General features: G+C 39.8%; 1 protein-coding gene across 1 annotated transcript in view; it reads left to right on the top strand.

Moving 5' to 3' along the window:
• SLC49A4 (solute carrier family 49 member 4) overlaps nt 1-23,741 on the top strand; it is a 135,495-nt gene that overhangs the window by 96,589 nt on the left and 15,165 nt on the right. The window contains 2 exon segments of the mRNA XM_032763652.2: nt 293-420; nt 18,236-18,418. Coding sequence (XP_032619543.1) covers nt 293-420; nt 18,236-18,418 — 311 coding nt within the window.

Here is a 23,741-nt window from a genome sequence, read left to right as displayed (position 1 = left end):
AATATATTCTCAGTCTTATTCTCTATCCCCTTTTTAAAGATTCCTAACATCTTGTTTGCTTTTTTGACCACCTCTGCACACTGCATGGACATCTTCAGAGAACTATCCACGATGACGCCAAGATCTTTTTCCTGACTCGTTGTAGCTAAATTAGCCCCCATCATATTGGAAAAAATAACCCCAACTATACATACAATGTGCATCATTGTGTATTTATTTTACTGTAAAGTGTCATGCTTAAATAACTTGAAAAATAAGATTTGAATTTATGAGATTTGTGCTTTTATTTCAGGTTTGCAGATTCTATCAGGGGCATGCTGAAACTTATACTACTGCTGCTGCTGTTTGGCGCAACACTGGCATCCACCTGGTTCTCTCTCACCTGTCTTACTAGTGTCACTCACCTGCCTTTAACCACAGGTACCTAGAACAATGTAAAAGCATAAGAAGAGATGATTTATATTGTTCTTTGGGTCTATTTTATAAGCAACTGATATTGTAGGCACATATTTGCCATCTTAATTAAACTATATTATGATTTGTTTTGAGAACCCAATCCTGATGATAAATACATTATATATAATAATATGAGTTTTCATCCACTGATTTATAATGATGGACAAAAAAAGGATTTGAAGCTTATTAAATAAGAATATCTTTGACCAGCTTTTAAAAAGCATGATAAAAGAATTAAAAAATTTGACTGGATTATAATAATTATGTTTTTAGAGTATTAATTAGTACCTTTTTGGGGAATAGCTGTGGTTCTGAATAAAACAGTGATGGTATTATGAGTATATGGTAGTGGTGAATACATAGAGTTAAAACAGCAACTTTGGGAACTTAGAATTCAAAAGATTAAATAAATTATTAAAAATTAACTAAAACCTTGAACCAATTAATCCAGTGGAACCTAAACTGTGTGGTGTTCCCCCCGTTCTTCATCTCAGGTGAAAAAATGGACTGGCAGTTTTTACTTTTTGTGCTTGTCTGTTCCATCATTACCTACAGAAAGGTAACTTTTTGTACAAAAGCTTTGTTTTCTGAATTAATGCAGTGAGCCAAACTTATAAGTCTTCTGTCCCTGCCTACATACGAGAACAAAGCGAACTACTTTCTGTAGGTGAAATTAATTACATAGATGGTGATCTAAAACAGAACTGGTATATCAATTTTTCCTTAGCAGCCTTTAGTTTCTCTTTTTTTTAAGAATTCAGCACACTGTGTAGGATCTTTGAGAAATAAAGCAGCCTCCTTATCTCTTTGTTTACTCAACATACAGCTGCAGGACTATAAAATGGAAGAAAAAGAAAGTGAACCATTGAATTGTAAAATAAATAAATAAATAAAATACCTAAAATTAAACAGAACTTTAACTGACAGTTGTGTACTCTCAAGGAAGAACTACTAATGTTAGTGCCCTCCCACAATTACTCTGTTTAAAAATGAAATTAATGAAGATTTGGAAAGGAGTTTTTGTAGGCAAATGAAAAGATATAAAGAAACATGCAAGTACACAATAACTTCTAAAATGTTATTTTTTGTGAGCAGAATTGTCTCAAGAAACAGTCAGTGATTGTCAGTGTGGCTCCTTTTGCGATTGACTAATGATTGCGAGACTGCAATGTGTTTATTGGAGAGCATGTCTTCTCTGGGACACTGGTCGGCTTTTGTAATTTGCAGGTGGATTCTTGTAACTGGAATGGGACTCGTGGTAAACTGTCCTGATGGATAAACTGAAAGGAACCAGGTTAATTTGAGGGGAAGGTAAAAATACAGAGAAACAGATTTAACAGCATTTCTTAATTTTGGTCTGCTTTGTATACCACAAAGTGCATTAGTAATAATGACATTAACATAGCACTTTTCATCTTCAAAGTGCTTTACAAATATTGAATCTAATTTTGAATGAAGCATCAATGCATGCATCTCTCTGTGCATGCCTCTGGTTGAATTTTTGTGGGCAAAATAGGTTGGCTTACACACACCAGGGATCGTGCATATATACATAGAAAATTACACAAGTGGAGGCCACATACAATCTGACTATCTCCAATCCTCACTGTACACCGGTGGGTTGGGGGGAGTATCTCCATTTCACGGATCAGGAAAAAGGCAAAAGTTAAATGATTTTTTCTAAGGACCTAGGAGTTATTAGAGTTGCAGCTATGATTATTATATTAAATCTCAGCCCTTATTATTTTTAAAAATTCATTACAAGTTGTTGTTTTTTTTAAAAACCTGACTGATCAGTGCCCTTACTTTTATATGGTATACTAAAGAAGGTGTCTTTAGCAACATAGTCTCAGTCATCATGCTGGGGTACTGGATCAGTGCTGAATCTGAGGTGAACGATTACGACCACTGAGTCACCATCAGTACTATTTGTAGCAGAATTCCAGATTCCTTTTCTCTTAAAGGGGTCTTCTGATCCTGGGCTGCAGGATTATTGTAAATCCTTCCTCTACAATCAGGTGCATTTGTGAGGTTTTATGTTTTTTTAAGTCACGAGGAAGGTCACACTGTTAACTTTTATAGCAAGAATTTTGATGTCTCTGTCTCTACCTTAGTTTTTGTCTTTTTTTGCCTTGTTTCCTTCCCACTTAAAGATGTTTGGCAAGTGTTACCTTGTAACTCATGTTAAAATATATTGCAGGGGTAGGCAACCTATAGCATGCGTGCCGAAGGCAGCACGCAAGCTGATTTTCAGTGGCACTCACAATGCCCGGGTCCTGGCCACCGGTTTGGAGGGGCTCTGCATTTAATTTAATTTTAAATGAAGCTTCTTAAACATTTAAAAAACCTTATTTACTTTACATATAACAATAGTTTAGTTATATATTAAAAAGAGACTTTCTAAAAACGTTAAAATGTATTACTGGCACACGAAACCATAAATCAGAGTGAATAAATGAAGACTCGGCACACCACTTCTGAAAGGTTGCCGACCCCTGATATATTGGAAAGCATTTTGCCACTTCTGTGTAATTCATGGACTGTCCTGGAAACTTTTCCTGAATAAGATTGTTTGGATGATTTTTGGGCTGACCATTGTTGAATATCTAGTAGAGCTAAAAGGAGCTTGACAAAATTAGAGCCCAGTCTTCCAAGATGGTGAGCACCTCCTGTGAGGTAGAAAATTACTTCAACTTGTGATAACTTTAGCAGTGTCCAGAGTAGACAGTAACGTTACTGTAGCACTTCAGTGCAATAAGCTTTCCTTTAAAAGTCTTTCTTACCTCATTCCTGTGTACAAGTACATATTTTAGGATTTGGCATGAAATCTCCTAAAGCAGTGTGTAGTTAAAGGTTAGATTATTCTTTTTAATCTGATAGTTTAGAGCTCTCTTTAAAATAGATGTATTGTTACTGCCTTCATAATAAGCAGTTCTGTACATCTGTTTTTTTATAAAGTATCCAAATAAAACTACTCCTTTCCTGTGGTAGATTTTCTATCTATTTTCTGTCTAAGTTCTTTTAATGTGCACACCACTGTAGTATCTGAACACCTTTTTGAGAAAACAAAACCTTGCCTTGAATAGCAGTGCTAGCTTTAATGAGTACTGTCAAATCTTTAAAAGGAGATTTTAAGGATTTAGGCCCTAATTTATATTTGCTTACAAGATTCATTTTTCCTCTGTGGCCCAACTTCCCAGTTTCTTTACTAGACAGGCATTTCTTTTTATAAGCAGCTCTTTTTTGTAAAAAAAGTAATATAAAACATATGCAGTATGCCTGTTTAATGTAGGTCTTTGTATATTGAATACCAGTGATACATCGTTATAAAATACATTCTTAGGGATGAAAATGCACAAGCTTTTTAAAGTACTAATGTATAGGGCTTCATGCAGATTATTCCTAAATGTAATGATGCAATATGCATATAACCTCTGCACTTCACAGTAAGTGGGAGAAACAGCACGTTTAAATTGATTTGGTTGAACTTTTTTGTTTAATTAAAAGTTTGAGGGTATAGAATGTAACTGAGCCAAAGTATAGAAGGTTGAATGCAGGCCACTGCCTAGTGGCACTTAGGCTCTGGTGAAGGATTGTGAGATGGCTATTTAACGTGGAAGCATCTCTATGTGCTCAATCAGTGGAGCAACAGCGACATTAGAGGTCAAGGATGTTGTTTGCACTTTTTTGTGTTTGGAAGATGAGCACTATTTATAGCTGAAACAATTTATCTTAGTATTTTTTGTAGCAATTACTGTGTAGTGCTTCACATCTTCAGGGTACTTCGGATTTATTAACTAATCTTCACAACACCACTGGGAAGCAAGTGCTGTCATTCCTGTATTACTGTGAGGATTTTAAGGCAGAGAGATCTAGGTTCAAAATAAATTTTTGCAGAAGCTAGCATAAATGTGGAGTGGTACCTGTAGAGGAGTTCTCTGCTCCCTACACAGGTTTCTCTTCCAAGATTTGTGTGTTCACTTCCACTCCACTCCTTCCCAGAGAGCTTCAGTGGTGTCAAATTTCTTTTCCTGGGTGCCTCCTATGTCCATTAATATGTACAAACATCTTTCTCATAAGCTCTACACGTGCAAAAACACAAGCTTGATAGGTTGCAGCAACATCTTGAAACTGCCCAGATATCAGGATGAACTCATCTGATGCTGCTGGTCTGAGCAGTCAGGAGGGGAGCTGTTCCAAAAGAAAAGCCAGCTACTTGGATGAGGAAGCAAACCTCAATCAGAATATTATGGAGGATGAGCCAGGTACCTGTGGAAGGCTACTCCCATGAAAGGAATGCTATTCAGAAGGAGATGGTATATGTTTGGTAGAGTCTACCAGACTCAGTGAGGTGAGTAGTCAGGAGGACTGCGGAAACAATCAAGAAGCGGTTAACTGAGTGATGTCTGGTGGCCTGTTTTTGAAAATTTAGGCCCAAGCTGCTTGGCCAATCCAACACCAGGGAATTGATGTCAGAGCTGGAGTTAAAACTCTGGACCTCCTGGACTTCCGCTCAATTCAGTAGACTAGTTCCTGGCATGTTTTAGGGGAAGTTGTTATTAGGTATGATTATTGTCCCTAAAGTGAAGTGGAAGAAAGAAGCCCTTAAGATCTGAATAGAGGAACTGAGCAAATCTTTGTTGGCAATTTCAAAAGTCAGAAAATGTTTTTGATCTAACAAAATGTTTTTTGGTGATTTTTGGTCAAAATCTCAACTTTTTTATTTATTGTTTTTGCGTTTTAAAAAATAAAATAAAAGTAAATTTTACAACAGAAAGTTGGTTCATATAAAAAATGAAATGTTTCATACGGAAAACAGTTAAATGAAACTTGTCAAATTTTTGGATTTTTTTAAATGAGCAATTTGATGAAACTGACATGAATTTGTGAAACATTTTTCTGTCACTGAATCTGCATTTTTTGCTGATAAAAGATTTCAGTTGAAATCTGAAAAATTTCACCTACTGCTCTCTAAACCAATTTTCCATCACCAGTATGTGTGGCAATTTTATAAATCTCTAGCTAAAATAGGGAGGAAGATGGTGTTAATGTATTGAAAAAAGGGGTCAAAGCAATATGGTGGTTTCCTGCATTTGCTTATAAAATATTGGCCTAATTCCTTTTAAATAAGCATGACGTGATCTAAAGAGATTTCCTGCAAAATTGCTTAGAGACCTTTAACATTGATATTAAAAATCAATGACTAGTTCATGTTTTCTTTAATCAACAGTAGTTTATGTTCAGGCTGCTATTCAAAAGGCTTTTCTTCCTTTTATACAGCATGGCTTTTGCTTTCTGTCATTAGTGTGGGGATGTGGAGGGTTAAGATATTTTCAGTAGAATTGACATGAAAGCATATTTGGAAACATATATAAGAATAATAACTGATTACAATACACTTGAAGAAAGCTTGAATTTTCTTTTAATAAATTTTAATATACATTATTTAAATTATACTAAGCTAAATTCTTCATTGACTTCCAAAAACAGTTTTGTATACACACTGAACTCTAAAATAGTTGTTTCCGTTGTCTGTGCTAGAATAGTGATGTCAAGGCTGATTCCCTACTCTGGCACTTTGAGTGCAGGAGAGGGGGCCCACAAGGATTCTAAAAATTAATATTGGCCACTCCGGGCTTGTATTAAACTCCCAAGGCTACAGCTTTTCTCTGACCTTGGATGGGTAGATGCTCCCACCACCCAAGTGCAAAAAACCCGTTGGGACCCAGGAAGGCGCACTTGGGAATTCCTCCCTGTGGGGTACTCTCAAGCCCTTTCACACACACACACCCCCTCCAGGGAAGAGCTGAGAAAGAAAACAAAGGAAATCAGCTGTTGCTACCAGCTAATTAAACAACATACACACACCTCTTAGGACACAAAAATTCAATCCTGTTCTTAAAAAAGGTAAATTTTATTAAAAACAAAAAAAGAAGAAAATATATTTGGAACTTAATAACTTTCTTGAGGTCCCACTTAAAGGTTACAAGCAAAACAAAAGCATTTGGGGGTTATCACAGAGGAGTCCACAAGCCAGTGAGAAATAAAAGAAATAATCCTAATCATATTTTCCTAGACATTCTGTGATTTACTTACATATCTCGGGTTTCACATAAGTAGTTCTCGGTGTGATCTGATGATTTCCATACCTGGCTTAAAGCTTCTTATAGCATTGCTGCTATGTGTCTCCTCTCTCCAGAGAACAATAGACAGACAGACACAGGGGAAAACCTTTCCCCAATTTTAAAAAGTTCTAGTCCTCCCATTGGCTCATTTGGTCTGGTGCCCACTCCCTTCCTTTTACCTGTGGACTTGTTAACCCTTTACAGGTAAAGCAAGTAGAGAACAGTAACTAACTGGCTGGGTGGGTGTCCATAAAAGGGAGCTACTCCCTCCCCCCCTTCATTTATCACATGTCCATTGTTAGTTTGCTTGTATTGAACTCATTACATTAATTAATGTAAAATGGGGAACTTTGACCCAAGATAACTATATAACATGGCACAATGCCAGTTTCAATATCTTGGGCTATGTTGTGTTGCTGAAAATACCTATGGATATAAATACTAACACTTTCGAAGAATTGGTATGTAATGCCAGTTGCATGTGACTCAGATTCAATGTTTTATGCAAAAAATATCAATACATTTCTAATATGTATCAGTATTTTCAACAGTATTTTAAGATGTTGAGATCAGAATTTCTTTTTACAAAATCTGTATTCACACTGGGGGCATGGAAGGTGGGAGGGATAACTAAGTGGTTTGAGTATTGGCCTGCTAAACCCAGGGTTGTGAGTTCAATCCTTGAGGGGGCCACTTTGGGATCTGGGGCAAAAATCAGTACTTAGTCCTACTAGTGAAGGCAGGGAGCTGGACTCGATGACCTTTCGAGGTCCCTTCCAGTTCTAGGAGATTGGTATATCTCCAATTATTATTTATTATTATTATTATCGGGCAGTCAGATTTCCATGGCAGTCCATTGTGTCAACAACTGAATTTAAGTTATGCAATATAATTAAAAATAAATCTTACTTTCAACAAGTAAGAACACATCTCTCTACCCAAATGTAGACCACAATATTGAAGAAACAACCACAGCAAGAGAGGATAGAAAATTATTTATGCACAAAGGGTAAAATAAGACAGTCATTTCTTTACCATAAGTAGCACATATTTGATGTGACTAAAGCAGCACGGCCCAGTGGATGATAGAGTTGCTAGGGACTCTGTAGAACTAGATTTTTATTCCTGGCTTTGGCATTAACCTGCTATGGGACTTTGAGCAAATTATGTCATCTTCCTGTCCCTTGTTTTTTCCTATCTGTAATATTGGAGATAAAGACACTTGTCTTCCTTAAAGTAGTTTGAGATCTACAGATGAAAAGTGCTTTGTAAAGGTTAAGTTTATTATTATGATTATCAACAATAAAAAGCAAGTACAGCAGCAAATGTGTGGCAAAGTCAGTTTGGATCTGAAGTGAGGAACATTTCAAGGATATACCTATAAATGTAACAAATCTTAAAACTCATCAGTATGAAGCCTCTGTTATTTCATGATCTCTACTCTTTAGCTGAAGGATCACTTACCTGTTCATACAATTTTTAGCTCCTCAAAGTTTGTACTTCAGCTTTAATCACAAGTTTCACTTGCTTTTCTTTTGGGAAATGTTTGGAGCAAATCCAATTTGATCAGATTTCCAGTCACTTTCATAACTATATCGAGATATAAGAATTTGCTAAGCATTCACAGGAATGAAAAACTGTGTATACTTGTTTATAAGCAGAATTTTTTTAGTAAAAAAGGGAAGCACCAGAGAAGAGGGTCGGCTTATGAACAGGTATGGAGAGGGAGAGGTGGGACACAGCCCCTCCCCGCAACAGAGGGAGCAAGCAGAGCCAGAAGGGAAGAGGCAGGGCTCTCCCCAGCTTCCAAAGCAGCTGCAGCTCCGATGCTGGCAGGCTGCAGCCATGCCGCTCAGCCCCGCCCCCCAGAGCAGGCTGCGGCTGTGTTGCCTGGCCCGCCAGTGCACACTGAGGCCATGCTACCCGGCCCAACTCGCTGGAACATGCTGCAGCCATGTCGCCTGGTCTGGCCCACTGGAGCAGGCTGCTGCCATGCCGCCTAGCCTTCCAGAGCAGCTCCAGCAAGGCCAGAGACATCCTCCCTGGCCCTCCCCAGATAAGGTGGGAAAGGATGGGATGGGGAGAGTGGGGGGGGGTCCCAGCCTAGGGGTGGGGTCATGTGGGGGGTGGTCACAGGGGCTACTCCCCTGACCCCCAGCTTCTCCCCCTGCCAAAATTTCCCCACCAGTTGCTGTCCTGGCCCATCAGGATAAGCAGCTGGCATGCCAGGACACTTAGTTTTCTTGGGTTTACCTCCGTTCCTGCAGATGCTCGAGGTAAACAAACCATCTTGGCCCGCCAGTGGCTTATCCTGATGGCCCGGGAGCCAAAGTTTACGGACTCCTGAATTATAGGGTCAGCTTATGAACGGGTCATAAAAATTTTCCATTTTTACTTATCCATCTTGGGGGGGTCAGCTGATAAATAAATTGGCTTATGATCGAGTATATACAGCATATTAATATTATAAATGTACTTTAAAGGGAAATCCTTCCTTTTTATCTTTGCTTCTGTTAAGCAAATTACAATAAAAGTTATGTTGCTTCACAGTAGGTCACATTTCTTACAGAAAAGTTAAAGCTGGTACTTCCCTTATGGTTCTTATCCTTGCGCATGATAGGAATGAAGTTATAAGAAAGTTTTGCTGTTCTACTTTAACAAACTGATTAAAGCTGTGGCCGGATCTGATTTTGGAGCAGAATTTCTCTCATTCAGTACATTTTCAGAGTTTAGTAAAATTGACAAAACAGACATCTAGGTGAGGCACCAGCCTATCATCTTGGCACTTGGATTTTAGCATGACTGCCAAATTAGAAACACCTTAGATCTCTAAAGACCTGTTTAAATTCTGTGTTGAGTCCCAAAAGAAAATGAGTTTAGAGCTACCCTCCTTCTTGTTTATCCATAGAAAACCTCTACATGACTTGGCACAGTTTTTCTACTCCTAAGAGGCCCATTACTGGAATAACCAGGGTACTGGAGGTCAGGATGTTCCTGAGAGAATTCTGTGTGAAAAAATTAAAAATTCTGCATCAGAAAAATAAAAATTATGTGCACAATATTTTAAAATTCTGCAACATTCAGCAGCTATTATTTGTCAATAAATAAATGTGGCTCCAGCATGGCAGTGGGGAGCACAGGCCACTGGCTGCATTGAGGTGGGAGATCACCCTGAAGTCCCCACCTCCTCAGCTCTAGGGGCTCGACAGTGAGGCTGCACCTGGCCCTGACACAGTGCCAGGGCTGGACCTGTCCCAGAAACACACCATGGCCCTGATTCTCTGCCCAATGTGCACCAGGTGTGGGTGGGCAGGCTCAGCCCCGCAGGATCCAAGTGTGGGGGGATCCAGGTGTGGGGTGAGAGATTTCTGTGTGGGGCAATCTGGGTGCAGATGGCTCAGTGGGAGACCTGGATGCACAGGGGCACATTGGGGGGTTCCAGGTGCAGAGGCAATAGGACTCTGCAAGGGATCCAGATGAAGGTGGTTGGGGATCAGTGTGGGGGTCTGGGTGTGGGGAGATGGGGCTCAGTGGGAGGAGTCTGGGTGATGAGGGAGTGGGGCTTGATGGGGTGGGGATCCAGGTGCAACTGGTTGGGGCTCAGTGGGGTGGGGGTCTGTGTGTGGGAGGCTCATCAGGAGGATCCAGGGCAGTAGAGCATATCAGGGTGAGTGTTCAGGGTGAGTGTCCTGCTTCATGGGGGAGCCCCAGCTGCTGCTGAGGAGATGCCGCATGCCGGGCTCCTGCTTCCCCCCTTGATTCCCCTATCCCCTTTTCTTCCTCATCTCATCCCCCTCCCCTCACTTGCACATTCCCTTCCTCCTGCCCTATTCCACTCCCTACTTCATTCCCACTGCCTCTTCCCCCCGACTCTCATTTTCCCCTACCCTGCCCATTACCCAGCCCCACTGCTGGCACTCACTGTTGCACAGAAAACAGGAAGGCTCCCAACACACACAAGGGGTGCATGATTGGCACTACGATCCAGGAGGCAGCGTTCAGTTGCAGAGTCAGCCGAGTTGAGACGCAGCCTACTTCAGCTGGGCAGCTCTGGATTTGTAGAAATGAAGTGAGGCAGTAGCCTGTGCCTCCCATGCCTGGCCTCTGTTTTGGGGGGCAATCCCCCCAAAAATTGCCTGTGGTCATCATCTCCCCTCTCCAGGCACAGCTTCCCTTGGCTTCCCTGCCGTTTTCTGCAGGGGAGCACAGGAATTCTGCAGGGGGCAGTGCATTTTCTGTGGGCGCGCAGTCCCACAGAATTCCCCCAGGAATAGATATCTGATCAGAGTGGTTTGGGGAAGGTTGGACAGCACCACTCGCTTGCAGTATGTCTGACATTCCCCCACACTAAGGGCCTGCTTCAAAGTCTATTGAAGACAGTGGATATCTAAATCAGAATCGTAGGGTTGGAAGGGACCTCGGGAGGTCATCTAGTCCAGCATGCATGGCAGGACTAAATATTATCTAGACCATCCTTGACAGGTGTTTGTCTAACCTGCTCTTAAACATCTCCAATGACTGAAGATTTTACAACCTCCCTCAGCAATTTATTCCAGTGCTTAACCACTTGATAATAAGTTTTTCCTAATGTCCAACCTAAACTGCCCTTGCTGCAATTTAAGCCCATTGCTTCTTGTCCTATCTTCAGAGATTAAGGAGAACAATTTTTCTCCCTCCTCCCTGTAACAAAATTTTATGTACCTGAAAACTGTTATGTCCCATCTGTCTTCTCTTCTCCAGAGTGAGCAGCTGGTCTGTGAACCACTTCTGGAGAAGGTGTAATGTAAGAGGAGGCAGTTAATATACATTACAGGACTTTCCTGGAATGCAGGTATTCTAGGAGCTGATTTGTACCCTTGCCTGGAAGATACTTGAGACCAGTTTTGCTGTGTTCTAAGCACAGCTGAGAATAGTTAAATGGCTACCACTGTTTAACCACTTCCTCTGGGGGGCAAGGAGGAACATTTGAGGAGATGTGGTGTGGCCTAGGCCAGCCTCCATGGGGGATGGGGAGGGAGCTCCACCCAGCCCCGCTCTGCTTCCTGCTCTGCTCCGGCCCTGCCCCCAGCCCAATTTGTGGCCCTGGCCCCTTCACCCCATCTGTGTGTCATCGTTCCTCCCCTTCCCCCCCTCCCCCCATCAGGAGCCACAGCCCTACTCCCAGCTCTGGAGGAGGGCAGGGGGCATGGACAGGGTTTGAGGACCACTGCTCTATTCCAATTCATTCTTCTTGCCAGGGAAATTTGTAGTAATGGATAACCAAATAAGCTCATATATCTGCCCCATCAATAAATGGTTTTGGAAAATCTGGGCAACACAAACAGGGAAATGTTTGTCTTCTTGTAAGCAGTATTCCCACACCAGTTCTGAAACCAGGAAACCAAACTTTGAGCCTTTTTTTTTTTAACCTTTTATGAGAGATGTCAATCCCTAATCACAGTTAGTTATTGTCCTTTATACAGCTGACTTTTTCTAGCTGTGATGCTATCATCAAGGCATATCATTCTTTCCTCCCTAGTAGGTGTGATTAGAATGGACACTGGAGGGTAGTCAGGCCTGGTGTTGTCTCCAACATAAATATTACATGGTTCAATCAAGAATCTTGGTTAGCGCTCCCACCCACTGAGGCAGCGCCATGCTAACCTTGGGGAGAGTGCCCAACCAAAGGCAGCCCAATCAGCAGTGCTGTAGATGAACTTTCTGCCTGCACTATTCATACTGAAGTGGCAGATCTGGTGCCTCCTCAGAAAACATGAAAACTGTGGAAACCACAACTGTGTGTGCCATGCATACAGGACATGTCAAAGCTTCGGATACTGCAGATACTACTCAGCTACTCAAGATAGTTAAGTCCCAAGCAGAAGAGCTACAAAAGAATCTCACAAAACTGGGTGACTAGGCAACAAAACGAGAGATGAAATTCAATGTTGATAAATGCAAAGTAATGCACATTGGAAAAAATGATCCCAACTATACATATAAAGTGATAGGGTCTAAATTAGCTGTTATCACTCAAGAAAGAGATCTTGGAGTAAGAGTGGATAGTTCTCAGAAAACATCCACTGCAGCAGCAGTCAAAAAAGAGAACAGAATTTTGGTTTACCCACATCTCGAATACTGTGTGCAGATATGGTTGCCCCATCTCAAAAAAAAAAAAAAAGTTGGAATTGGAAAAGGTTCAGAAAAGTGCAGCAAAAGTAATTAGGCTCATGGAATGGCTGCTATATAAGGAGAGATGAAGAAGACAGTTTTCAGAGATGACAAAGGGGGGATATGACAGAGCTATAAAATCATGACTGGTGTGAAGAAAGTAAATAAGGAAGTGTTATTTACTCCTTCTTATAACACAAGAATTAGGGGTCACCAAATTAAATTAATAGGCACCAGCTTAAAACAAAGAAAAGGAGGTATTTTTTCACACAGCGTACTCATCCTGTAGAACTCTTTGCCATAGGATGTTGAGAAGGCCAAGACTATAACAGGGCTCAAAAAAGAACTAGGAGAATTAATGGAGGGTAGGTCCATCAGTGGCTGTTAGCCAGGATGGTGTCCCTAGCCTCTTTACCAGTAGCTGGGAATGGATCACTTGATCATTAGCTATTCTGTTCATTCCCTCTGCAGCACATGGCATTGGCCAGTGTTCAAAGACAGGCTTCTGGGCTAGATGGCCCTTTGATCTGACTTAGTCTGGCCATTCTTATAATTTCACAGAATATCAGGGTTGGAAGGGACCTCAGGAGATCATCTAGTCCAACTTCCTGCTCAAAGGAGGACAAATCCTCAGACAGTTTTTTTGTTATGTTTTTTAACCCCAATTGCTGCCTCAAGGATTGAGCTCACATCCCTGGGTTTAGCAGGCCAATGCTTAAACCACTGAGCTACCCCTGCCCCCGTAACATTCTTATGTTAATATGTTAGTTAATAGCTGTCTAATATACACAGAGTTCTATATGGGTCCTAAAAATACCAAGTACTCTATCACAGTTGCTTTAAAAAAACCCCGATTCTATTATTTCTTAATGACTAGAGCTTGCTAATGTAAGTGTCTTGAGCACGTCTTAGCACACTGCTCTTTTCCCAGGTAATTACTTTTCACAGGAAAGGGCAAGTGCTCTTCTGATATGATATATGTCATGCAGATGAAGTACAGTTCTGGTGTGTATTTTTATCCAAGCAGACATGAATTAGTTGTTTACCCTGTTTTTGGAGCAAGGGAGTGAAGAAGAAATGTTAGCTTTTGTGCTTGTACTTGCACTTGTCTACATTCTGCACCAGCAATGGTAGTCAGAGTTTCTTAATTGAAAAAGCACTTAGTGTAATTTTAACATCAGTTCCTTTAAACTATAAAAAAAAACATGGGTTTCTTTAATGATCATTCAGTCTGAAGTCCTGTTATGAGAAGTAAATGGACTCCATTTAATAGCTGGCACTCACCCTGCCATAGTAGCTTTGTCACCCCTTGAGCTGGTATTTTAGGTATTGTACTCACTACAGTATGTTAAAAAAAAAAGGCCAAAGCCACTTTTGGACTACCATTTATCTGACTTGTCCAATAAATTTTTCTTGCACTGTATATTTTATTTATGACTTTCTAGGTAGGCAACAAAATTGGATTTGTTACTTTTAAACGCTGAATTGATGCAGTAAAATTATTTATTATATTTACAGCACTCCGGAGTTTTAGATGCTTTATATTACCATAACATGGAAATGTTGTAATTAAAGTGTGGTTACAGTTAGAGACGTGATTATAAATGTTATTGGAGACGTCCAGATTTTTAATACTGTCATTTTCACATCCTTTTTTTCTTCATTCACAAGTTAAAAGATATATTTTCTTACTGCAAATCCTGTAAATTCATCCTGGGATCTACAACACACCCTGTTCTTTTTGCCTTTAACATTGATCCAGTTGCTTTGGCTTTTTAAATACTTTTTCAGATTTTAAAGTGCATGTGTTTTATGATATGTTATATTTAAGTGTTTATGCAGTGTCCCAAGAGCTTTGTGATTTGAAGAGGGTATATATAAATATGATCTATAGCTAAGGCTATGTTTTAGTGACGAGTATTTTTAGTAAAAGTTATGGACAGGCAGTAAACAAAAATTCATGGCCTGTGACCTGTCCATGACTTGTACTGTACACTTGACTAAAACTTGGGTGTTCTAGGGCAAAGGGCAGCCCGGGGGAGCCACTGCTGTTGGGGTAAGAAGGTGGGGGCTGACGGGGCTGGCAGGCTCCCTACATGGCTCCACACAGCTCCCGGAAGCAACCGGCATGTCTTTGCGGCCCCTACATAGGTGGACTCGGAGGCGCAGCCAGGGGGCTCTGTGTGCTGCCCCTGCCCCAAGCACCTGCTCCTCAGCTCCCATTGGCCAGGAACCGTATTGGTGAATGAGGCAGAGAAGAACCCACTTTGCACTTCTATGTGGTGGTTGCTGGCATTAAAATACTTATAATTTTCAGAGAGGCCAAATGAATGTTGAAATACTGCAGCATTTCCCTACAGTTACTGCTGCAATGAGGGCCACGTAAATTCCTGCTTACATAGGTCATTGGAATAGGAAAATGCAATGCTATCTACTCTGATAAGGAAATACACCAGTATCTTGGATAATGCTGTGGTAACTGAGGGTAAATGTCTTTCAAGGTGACATGTTGACTCTGCATTGCTCATTGTAATATAAAAATGTATGTTTGTCACTAAAGCAAACAAAAGTGACTAGGAAAACATACAGGATATAGATTACTTGAATACGAAGGTGCTATTTGGAAAATTCTGTAGACAACTGTAACCCACATGGTGCTGAAGCTTTTTGCCTCCAAACTAAGGAACTATCTTAGTTACTTTACCATGCCATCCTTTTCTCCAGCAGAATCAGCATTAGGACCTTTTGTAATTTCATAGGAACTGACTATTGCAAATTCATTCTGTGCTCTGTTGGAGATGTACAGCTTGTCCTGGAGCAAACCTGATTATATTAGAGCCTCCCAAGTCATGTAGTTGCACCTTAGTGTTTAACACTGTGCTCACTATTCAGTTAGCAATGATTGATTTCTTTTCCATCTTACGATTTCTTTGAGATTTAGGGCAGGTTTCTACATTACTGCTATAGTGTGTCTGGTGAGGATGCTCTAAGCCATCAGGAGAGAGCTCTCCCATCAGCTTAATAGGTCCACTTCAGTGAGAGGCAGTAGCAATGTCAGCGGGAAAAGCTCTCCTGCCAACATAGTGCTGTCTACACAGGAGGGCTGGGGGTCCATGTTAAAGTTGGTATAACTATGTCACTCAAGGTGTGGATTTTTCACACCCCTGAGCGACATAGACTGAAGTAAGTGTGTAGTGTAGACCAAGCCACAGTGTAGGAACACAGTTCTCAAAGTTCATGAGAACTGGTTGGCTAAATTAGAAGTATTTAAAATTTGGGGCAAAATTTCTCAAAAACTGTATGGTCAATGTATTTTCACCATCTGAAGTTCTTCCCAATAGTTACTAGTTCCTTATATATTTTCTCTTTGGAAAGTACTAGAGAATCTCACTTTAATTCTGAATAGGTGTCCATAGATTTATCCAGCTGAAGTTTTGGGGGAGAAAAGACCTGTCTCTCTTGGCTTCTATTCTGATATTGCAGCTTCAAAAGCCACTACCAGATCCCTTTTTGCCTCTGGTATCAAAAAAGATTCAAATAGTTAGCTACAAATTAGAAAACTGAATCAATGATGGCTGCTTATTTAACAGGGGTTAGAGAACTGTGAAAGCAAGAGGCTGTGCTACTGGATGTAACCAGGACTTGTGCCAGAGATTTACTAACTTCAAAATATCAATGAGCGCTTGCAGCAGAATCTGTGGATATCATGGCAGTGGAATTACTCATTCAATTTCAGATACAAGAGCATGTTGGCGTCGGGATACTAAATTTTGTTCTCAGTCTTTGAGAACTCTGAACTTATCTTGGAACAGTTCCTCTGACTTTCATCCTTCCAGCTGGTTATAAAAGAATTTACAGGAGCTGGAAAAGCTTTTACAGTTTCTCATATATAAAAAGAGACAGAGACAGACAGTCGTATCCAGGCCTGTTAAAAACAAATCTAGAGACCAACCTGATCAGTCCCCTTCCAAAGTTTTGCCACTATATCATCTTCCTGGCAGCCTTGTCTGCTTCCCTCCTCCCTCTCCTTTTCCAGGCAAAATCCCTGCTGTAGGAAAAGAAATACGTCTCTGTGTTTTGGCAGAGAACTACATCAAATGATTGAGCTGGTGAATAGACATTTCTACTGTATCTCCTAAGGCCTTCTTTTCTGCCTTTCATTATACCTCATATTTTGACAAATGGTGAATTTTTTAAGCCAAGTCTCCTGCTTACTAACAACTTCTCAGTTGAGAAATTGAGTAATGCTTACTTTAAGATGAAGTACAGCTTTTTCAGTTCTCCACTTTCCATGATGGATTTTTTAATATCACCGGAGCTCTTATAGAACCTCCAAGAAATATTCTAGACATTTTATTTGTTCTTTTCAGTCTTAATATTTCTTCTAGCTAATTCTTTCCCTTACATATTTGCTTTTCCTTTGATAGGTCTCTTCATGTCACTGAGAGTCCAGTTCAGAAAACCATCATTATTCAGGACTGCTCTTAAGCAAATGACTAAGTCCCATTGAAATGAGTGCTTTCTTGATTTGGATCCTTAGAGTTACTGGATGAAAAGAAAAATGTTTTATTTCTGCATAGCTTTAGAAGATCTAGATTTCCTAGGTAAAATATCTATACTAGCATGAAACTGGAAGAAGTCCGGTGACATCAGAAGTCACAGAACAAAATACCCTAGCCAGTTAAAGAAATTGCCATATTCTAATATTATGCATCCAGGATGAAAAATCAGAGTCCTGCAATGACAAATAACCTACTCTTTCAACTAGAGCAGGCTTTCTCAAACTAGGAGTCAGGGCCCCTCAGGGAGATGCCAGGTTATTACATGGTGGGGTCCTGAGCTGTTAACCTCCACCCCAAACCCTGCTTTGCTTCCAGCATTTATAATGGTGCTAAATATACAAAAAAAGGTTTTAATTTATAAGGGGGGTTTGCGCTCAGAGGCTTGCTATGTGAAAGGGGTCACCAGTAGAAAAGTTTGAGAACCACTGAACTAGAGGCTAATCCTGCAATGCCTTGGTATCTGGTAGATCATTAGTATTATTTGTCTGGAAAGTGAAAACAAAAATTAGTTCTGACCTTTGGAACTGAGAGTCAAAATGTCAATTTCCAGTTCATTTCTGATTCAGTACAGTAATTGTTTCTGCTCTAATTTGAGTATAAAACAGTTATTGTTCACTTTGGAGGTAACTCAACCTAGATGTCTCTGTGCATAAATATTTGTCCAGTGTTTTCTGATATTGGGTAAACATACTTCAAATCACTCAGTGTATCTTCAGGAATTCAGTTTGTATGCAAATATAAATTGCTGAAATGATCAAACCAAAAATGAATGCTGAATACTAACAGAGAGACATTATACACTATATGATGCACAGAGGTGAAAATAGGTCTGATTCTCCTTTGTCTTCCAGTTACTTAAGCATTAATATCCTGAGCATCTTTTGTTTGAAATATGATAGCAAAATGCTACTATGAAACTAAAGCCTTTTTTTTTTGTTGTAGCTACACTATACACATCCTGTATCTTGCTCGGAGTGTTCCTGAATAGTAGCATACCTATATTCTTTGAGCTTTTCGTGGAGACGGTCTACCCTGTTCCAGAAGGAATTACGTGTGGTGTTGTCACGTTTTTGAGTAACATGTTTATGGGAATGCTTTTGGTTTTTCTCACATTTTACCATACAGGTAAGGAATATGAGCTATTTACTAAATGTAATTCTCTGTGAATACATTCTATAAGGGGTCTGTTTTGGCACCAGTGGCAGGAGGATTTACATACCAAACTCCCATTAATGCTAATTCTGTGCATAAATCTCCTGCACATCAGTGGGAGAAAAGACCTGTAATCGTTTGTCTTTACATGCATGCCAGTTGAAGAATGAAATCCTTCAGTTAGAAAACAGATATCCAGACTTTGCATAGAACTCACTGCAGCAGGAAGCTATTGAGATAAACATGATGGCTGGATTTTTACAAAGAACTGGATTATGTTCTGGCCATTAATAACATTTGTAGCTATGCTAGATAAAACAACAATAAAGCTAATCCAATCTCATGCTTCAGGGTATAAACTGCTCGCTGGTGGTGGGCAGAAAAGAATTTCTCCTCCATCCCCGCAATGTTTATCATTGAACACATGGTTGGGTGAATTATTGATGGTGGGAGAGAGTTACCTTCACAAGTTATTGGCCACTGCTCTGAGTCAGAATAAGGCAATAGATGTTGTGTAGTGGTCTAATATGCTAAGGTAGTCCTTTGTGTTGATATTTCCAACAAATTCTTTATAGATCCTTTATTATTTTCATCTCTTGTGTATTATTTATTTGCTCACATAATGTGTCATTGTAATTTTGAATGGTGTATCTTGCAAATTATATTTGCATTTAGATATGAGTTACTATGGTAACAATATGAAAATCTAGATAAGTTTAGAATAAAACCCTGCACCTCACTAATTCTTCTTTTTAAAGTTACAAATTGTTGTTTTTATATGTAGAAATCAGCAAGGTTAATTTTTCTTTCTTGGTAAAAGAAGAATACTTTCAACCAAAATGTTTGTAGTTTGCTTTGTAAGTATAAAACCGTATATGAATTCTAAGTATAATTCTCAAGACATCTCTTAATTAAAATGTTATATTCCTAGCCAAGAGGAAAGTGGTAAACTTCACAGTAAACTGTATTTTGAAATTAAAAATATTAAATTATTGGCCAGACTCAGATGTCTCAGCATAGTCTCTGGTTTTCTACCTACAATTACACCACTACCTCGATATAACACCACCCGATATAACACAAATTTGGATTTAACGTGGTAAAGCAGTGCTCCGGGGAGGCGGAGCTGCGCACTCCGGTGGATCAAAGTAAGTTCAGTGTTACATGGTTTCACCTATAACGCGGTAAGATTTTTTGTCTCCCAAGGACAGCGTTATATTAAGGTAGAGGTGTAATTGTGAAAAGGAATAATTGTAAATTCATTCTACCTTCTAACTGCTGTTTTGTAGGTGCAAGCTAATAAAAATTTAAACTGTCATTTGTGGCCTGGAAATTAAAAGCCAGTTTTTCAAACATGGGCCTGTATCTTCCAGTAAAAAGTGATTTGATGTTTGTTTGGGAAACTCATTCAAATTGCAATGAGTTAATCAAATCTATATTGAGAATATTAGCGGATGTGAACTGATTTAACACAAATACGATTGTTTCCAGGTTCACATATGAGTTGGCAAGATGAAATAAAAGAAATTTGAAATATTTTCAGTGTACTTCTAAATGAGAGTGAAAGTCCAGTGTTAAGAATTCATTTTCCATTGAGTATTAGGATATAGTACATTGTACAAACCAAATCAACGGGTCTGAGGTCATTTTACTAAAAATAATTATTCTACAGTAAAACCTCGAAACATGGCAGTAACATGTTGGATAAACCATGGTTTTGGACCATTATTTAGAATACTCTAGTACTTTTTTCCATAAAGGATGTCAATAAATACACGTGAATGCAAACATGAAAAAAGCATAAGCTGTAGTCTTTTTTTTCCAAAGGAAGAAGCACTCAGTTACACTGTTATCTTCAAGATAATGCATTCTCAATGATGCAGTGTCTCAAATTATGAAAAGCGAGTTCATTTATATGATCTCTAAGGGTTGATCAATGTCCATTTGATTAAATTACTGGCTGTGTTACCAAAACAAAAATCCATTGAAAATGGAAAATGATTTTGTAATAAAAATGCTTCCTTTTTAAAATCAGTCTTTTCTCCTCTGATTTTCATACATCTTTTACTATTATTCTAACTGAAGTGCAGTAGAATTCTAGGCCTCTCTGCCTCACTTTCATATAAATCATATAAACAGTCACGAGTTTTCATTCTGATGTTTCCCCTCTCCTCATATTCTGATATTAGTGTCCCAATTATTAAGGCTGCTGGGGAGCCAGTCCTTACAGTTTTCTAGTAGACTGAAGATTCTGATCCAGATGATTAGAATGTGAGATTTAAGACTTTAGAATCCCTAATCTAACTTCTTAGCACCATATTCTAGTATCAAAAGCCCAGTCTCTGCATATTGTTTCATGTTTCTTCAGTGTTCTATTTTTTTAAAACTTTGGACTTTTTATGATTTGTTAGCATGAACTGACTAGTGCTCTACTGATTTTTGTAGTACAAAAAGAGAAAGTTTAAAATAGGTCATAAAATTCTCAGCCTTTTTAGATGTTTGGTTTAGATTATATTCAGTCTAGTTAAGCACAAGTATAGTTTTCTGAGGAAAATGTTAGAGAGGCATGTTTCTGATAACTTCTGGGAATACAGCAGTCCTACTTAAACCAATGAAGAATTTTACTGAGGCATGTCTAAATTTACTACAATAATAGAGACAGGGTTTTTAGGGGGTGGGTTTTGTTCTGCCATTTTCTGGGGTTTGATTTCTCGAGCTTTCTGATGTTGTGTTTTTGCATTCCAGAACACACATTGTGCTTTACCTTTAGCCATATGAATTATGGATTAAACTAAGCCTCATTGCTGGAGCCTTTAATATGATTACTAAACCTTAAGAGAGCATTTGGAATTCTGTAGAAATACTGAATGAGGCAAAAGACCATCTCCAGTAAAACTGATGCTTCTTCAGTCACTTATGTCAGAGACAAGATACTAAAACAAAAGGAATTGCTATGCCTTTGCTTTCTGATTAAAATGGCTAAACTAATAATTAAATATTGATCAGCGGGGAGGACTCTTCAAACCTACAAGACACATGCTCTTAAGAGCTCTTACCCATTAGATTTAATGGATACAAAGAGGTCTCTTGAGAGTTTTTTGTGGGACCTTTATAACTTGGATAGTTTTACTGCACAAAAGTTTCTGTTGAGAAATTAGCTTTCCATGTCCAAACTGTGTAGCTGAACTGATGCATAATCAAAGTGCTGTTTATTATCCTTCTCATATTTTAGCCAGTAGAAATGTAAGGGCTTAGGTACACTAACAACCAGACCATAGCGTGATAAGGTGTGAAACTATCCAGCTCTAGCTGGGTATATCCTGCCAACACGTGTTAACAGTTTGCTAGAACACTTTGAGCTAGTTCTGTTTCAGAGCGGACTAGATCAAAGTGCTCTAATTAATGATTAACATGTCACCGTGGTGTATGTGAATAGTTAAACTATGGCAGTTTTCCACGGTGTATGTAATCGTTTGTGTAGACAAGTCCTATGAAACAATAAGACTGCTGTTTAAGGTTGGTTTTCTTTTCCCTACTATCATCACTGAAAAAGTTTGCAGATGACTCAAAAATTGTGGGAGTGGCAAATAATGAAGAGGACAGAGATCACTGATGCAGAGCAATCTGAATCACTGGGTAAACTGGGCGGAAGCAAATAATATGCATTGTAATATGGCTAAATGTAAACGTATACATCTAGGAACAAAGAATGTAGGCCATACTTGGAGGGATGTGGGGGGGCCTCTGTTCTAGGACGCAGTGACCCTGAAAAAGATATGGTGGATCATGTCGTGGTGGATAAGCTGAACATGAGCGCCCAGTGTGGTGATGTGGCCCAGAGAGCTAATGCGATCTTGGGATGTACAAACAAGAGAATCTTTAGTAGGAGCAGAGAGATTATTTTAACTCTATATTTGGCACTGCTGTGACCACTGCTGGAATACTGTGTCCAGTTCTGGTTTCCACAGTTCAAGAAAGATGTTGATAAATTGGAGAGGGTTCAGAGGAGAGCCATGAGAATGATTAAAGGATTAGAAAACATGTTTTATAGCAATAAACTCAAGGAGCTCAATCCATTTAGCTTAACAAGCAGAAGGTTATGCGGTGACTTGATTACAGTCCAAGTATCTGCATGGGGAACAAATATTTAATAATGGCCTCTTCAGTGTAGCAGAAAAAAGCACAACATGATCCAATGGCTGGAAGCTAAAGCTACACATATTCAATCTGAAAATAAGGCATACATTTTTAACAGAGAGCGTAATTAACTATTGGAACAATTTACCAAGGGTCACGGTGAATTCTCCATCACTGACTGTTTTTAAATCGATATTGGTTCTTTAAGTGACGGTCCCTACAGTATTCCATCCAGGGTTATACGCATGCACTCGGAGCCAGAACTTTTCAAAATAGCAGTGTCCACTGGTCCACACGTGCCCTTGCTCCACCTCATTGTTTTGACTTAAGTGATAAAGGGTCAGGCAGACCGACCACGGCCTCAGTTCCTTTTCACTAACGCATGGTCTGAGTCAGAGCCCCTTCTGTTCTCTCGTCTCTGGTGACACACTTTCCTAATTTCAGGAGAAAAGACTGTTTTATTCTTGTATAGTTAGTGTTTTGTTATTTTTGTAGTAGTTTTAGTGGTAGTTTAGGACTTTAAGGATTTTGGGATGCCGTTTTTGCCAGTTTTCTGCCCTCTTCCCCATCAGCATCCACACCTGGGCACTGGATTATGTCGAAGATGCCAGGGTTCAAGATCTGCACTTCCTGCCTTTGCTCATTTCCCATCAGTGAGTAGCACCAATGCTGCCTTTGCTGCTTGGCAAAGCCCACGTCGCATCCAGGTGCAATATCTCTCTCTCCTTCCAGCTCATACCCAGGAAGGCCATGCTTTCCATCTCAAAAAACACCTCACAGATGTCACCATGAGGCTGCGGTTGGATCCAGACTGCGGAACCCTTCTTTCTCTGTATATTGACCTGCACATCAAGGAGCGTGCCTCCTACTGTGGCATTCAAGTCCAGTTCCGCTGGTACCAGCACTACGGGCCCCATGCCGGGGCCTAGCCATGAGGCAAGGAAACGTGCATAAGCATGACAGTGAGTCTTCTTCAAGACCCATGAAGGATGCTGCATCTTCCATGGATTCTAGCCATGGAGAAGTGGTGCATTCCACAGCATGTAAACACGACAAGAAGTCACATAGAGCCTTGAATCCTCTGATCCCAGTTACCGAACTGTGTACCCCTTCCAGATCGATATCCCCAAAGTCACAGGATTCAATGGTTCAAAGGCAA

Source organism: Chelonoidis abingdonii, chromosome 10 (assembly GCF_003597395.2).
Source record: "Chelonoidis abingdonii isolate Lonesome George chromosome 10, CheloAbing_2.0, whole genome shotgun sequence".
NCBI classification, from domain to species: domain Eukaryota; kingdom Metazoa; phylum Chordata; order Testudines; family Testudinidae; genus Chelonoidis; species Chelonoidis abingdonii.
This window is presented reverse-complemented; position numbering and strand designations above follow the sequence as displayed.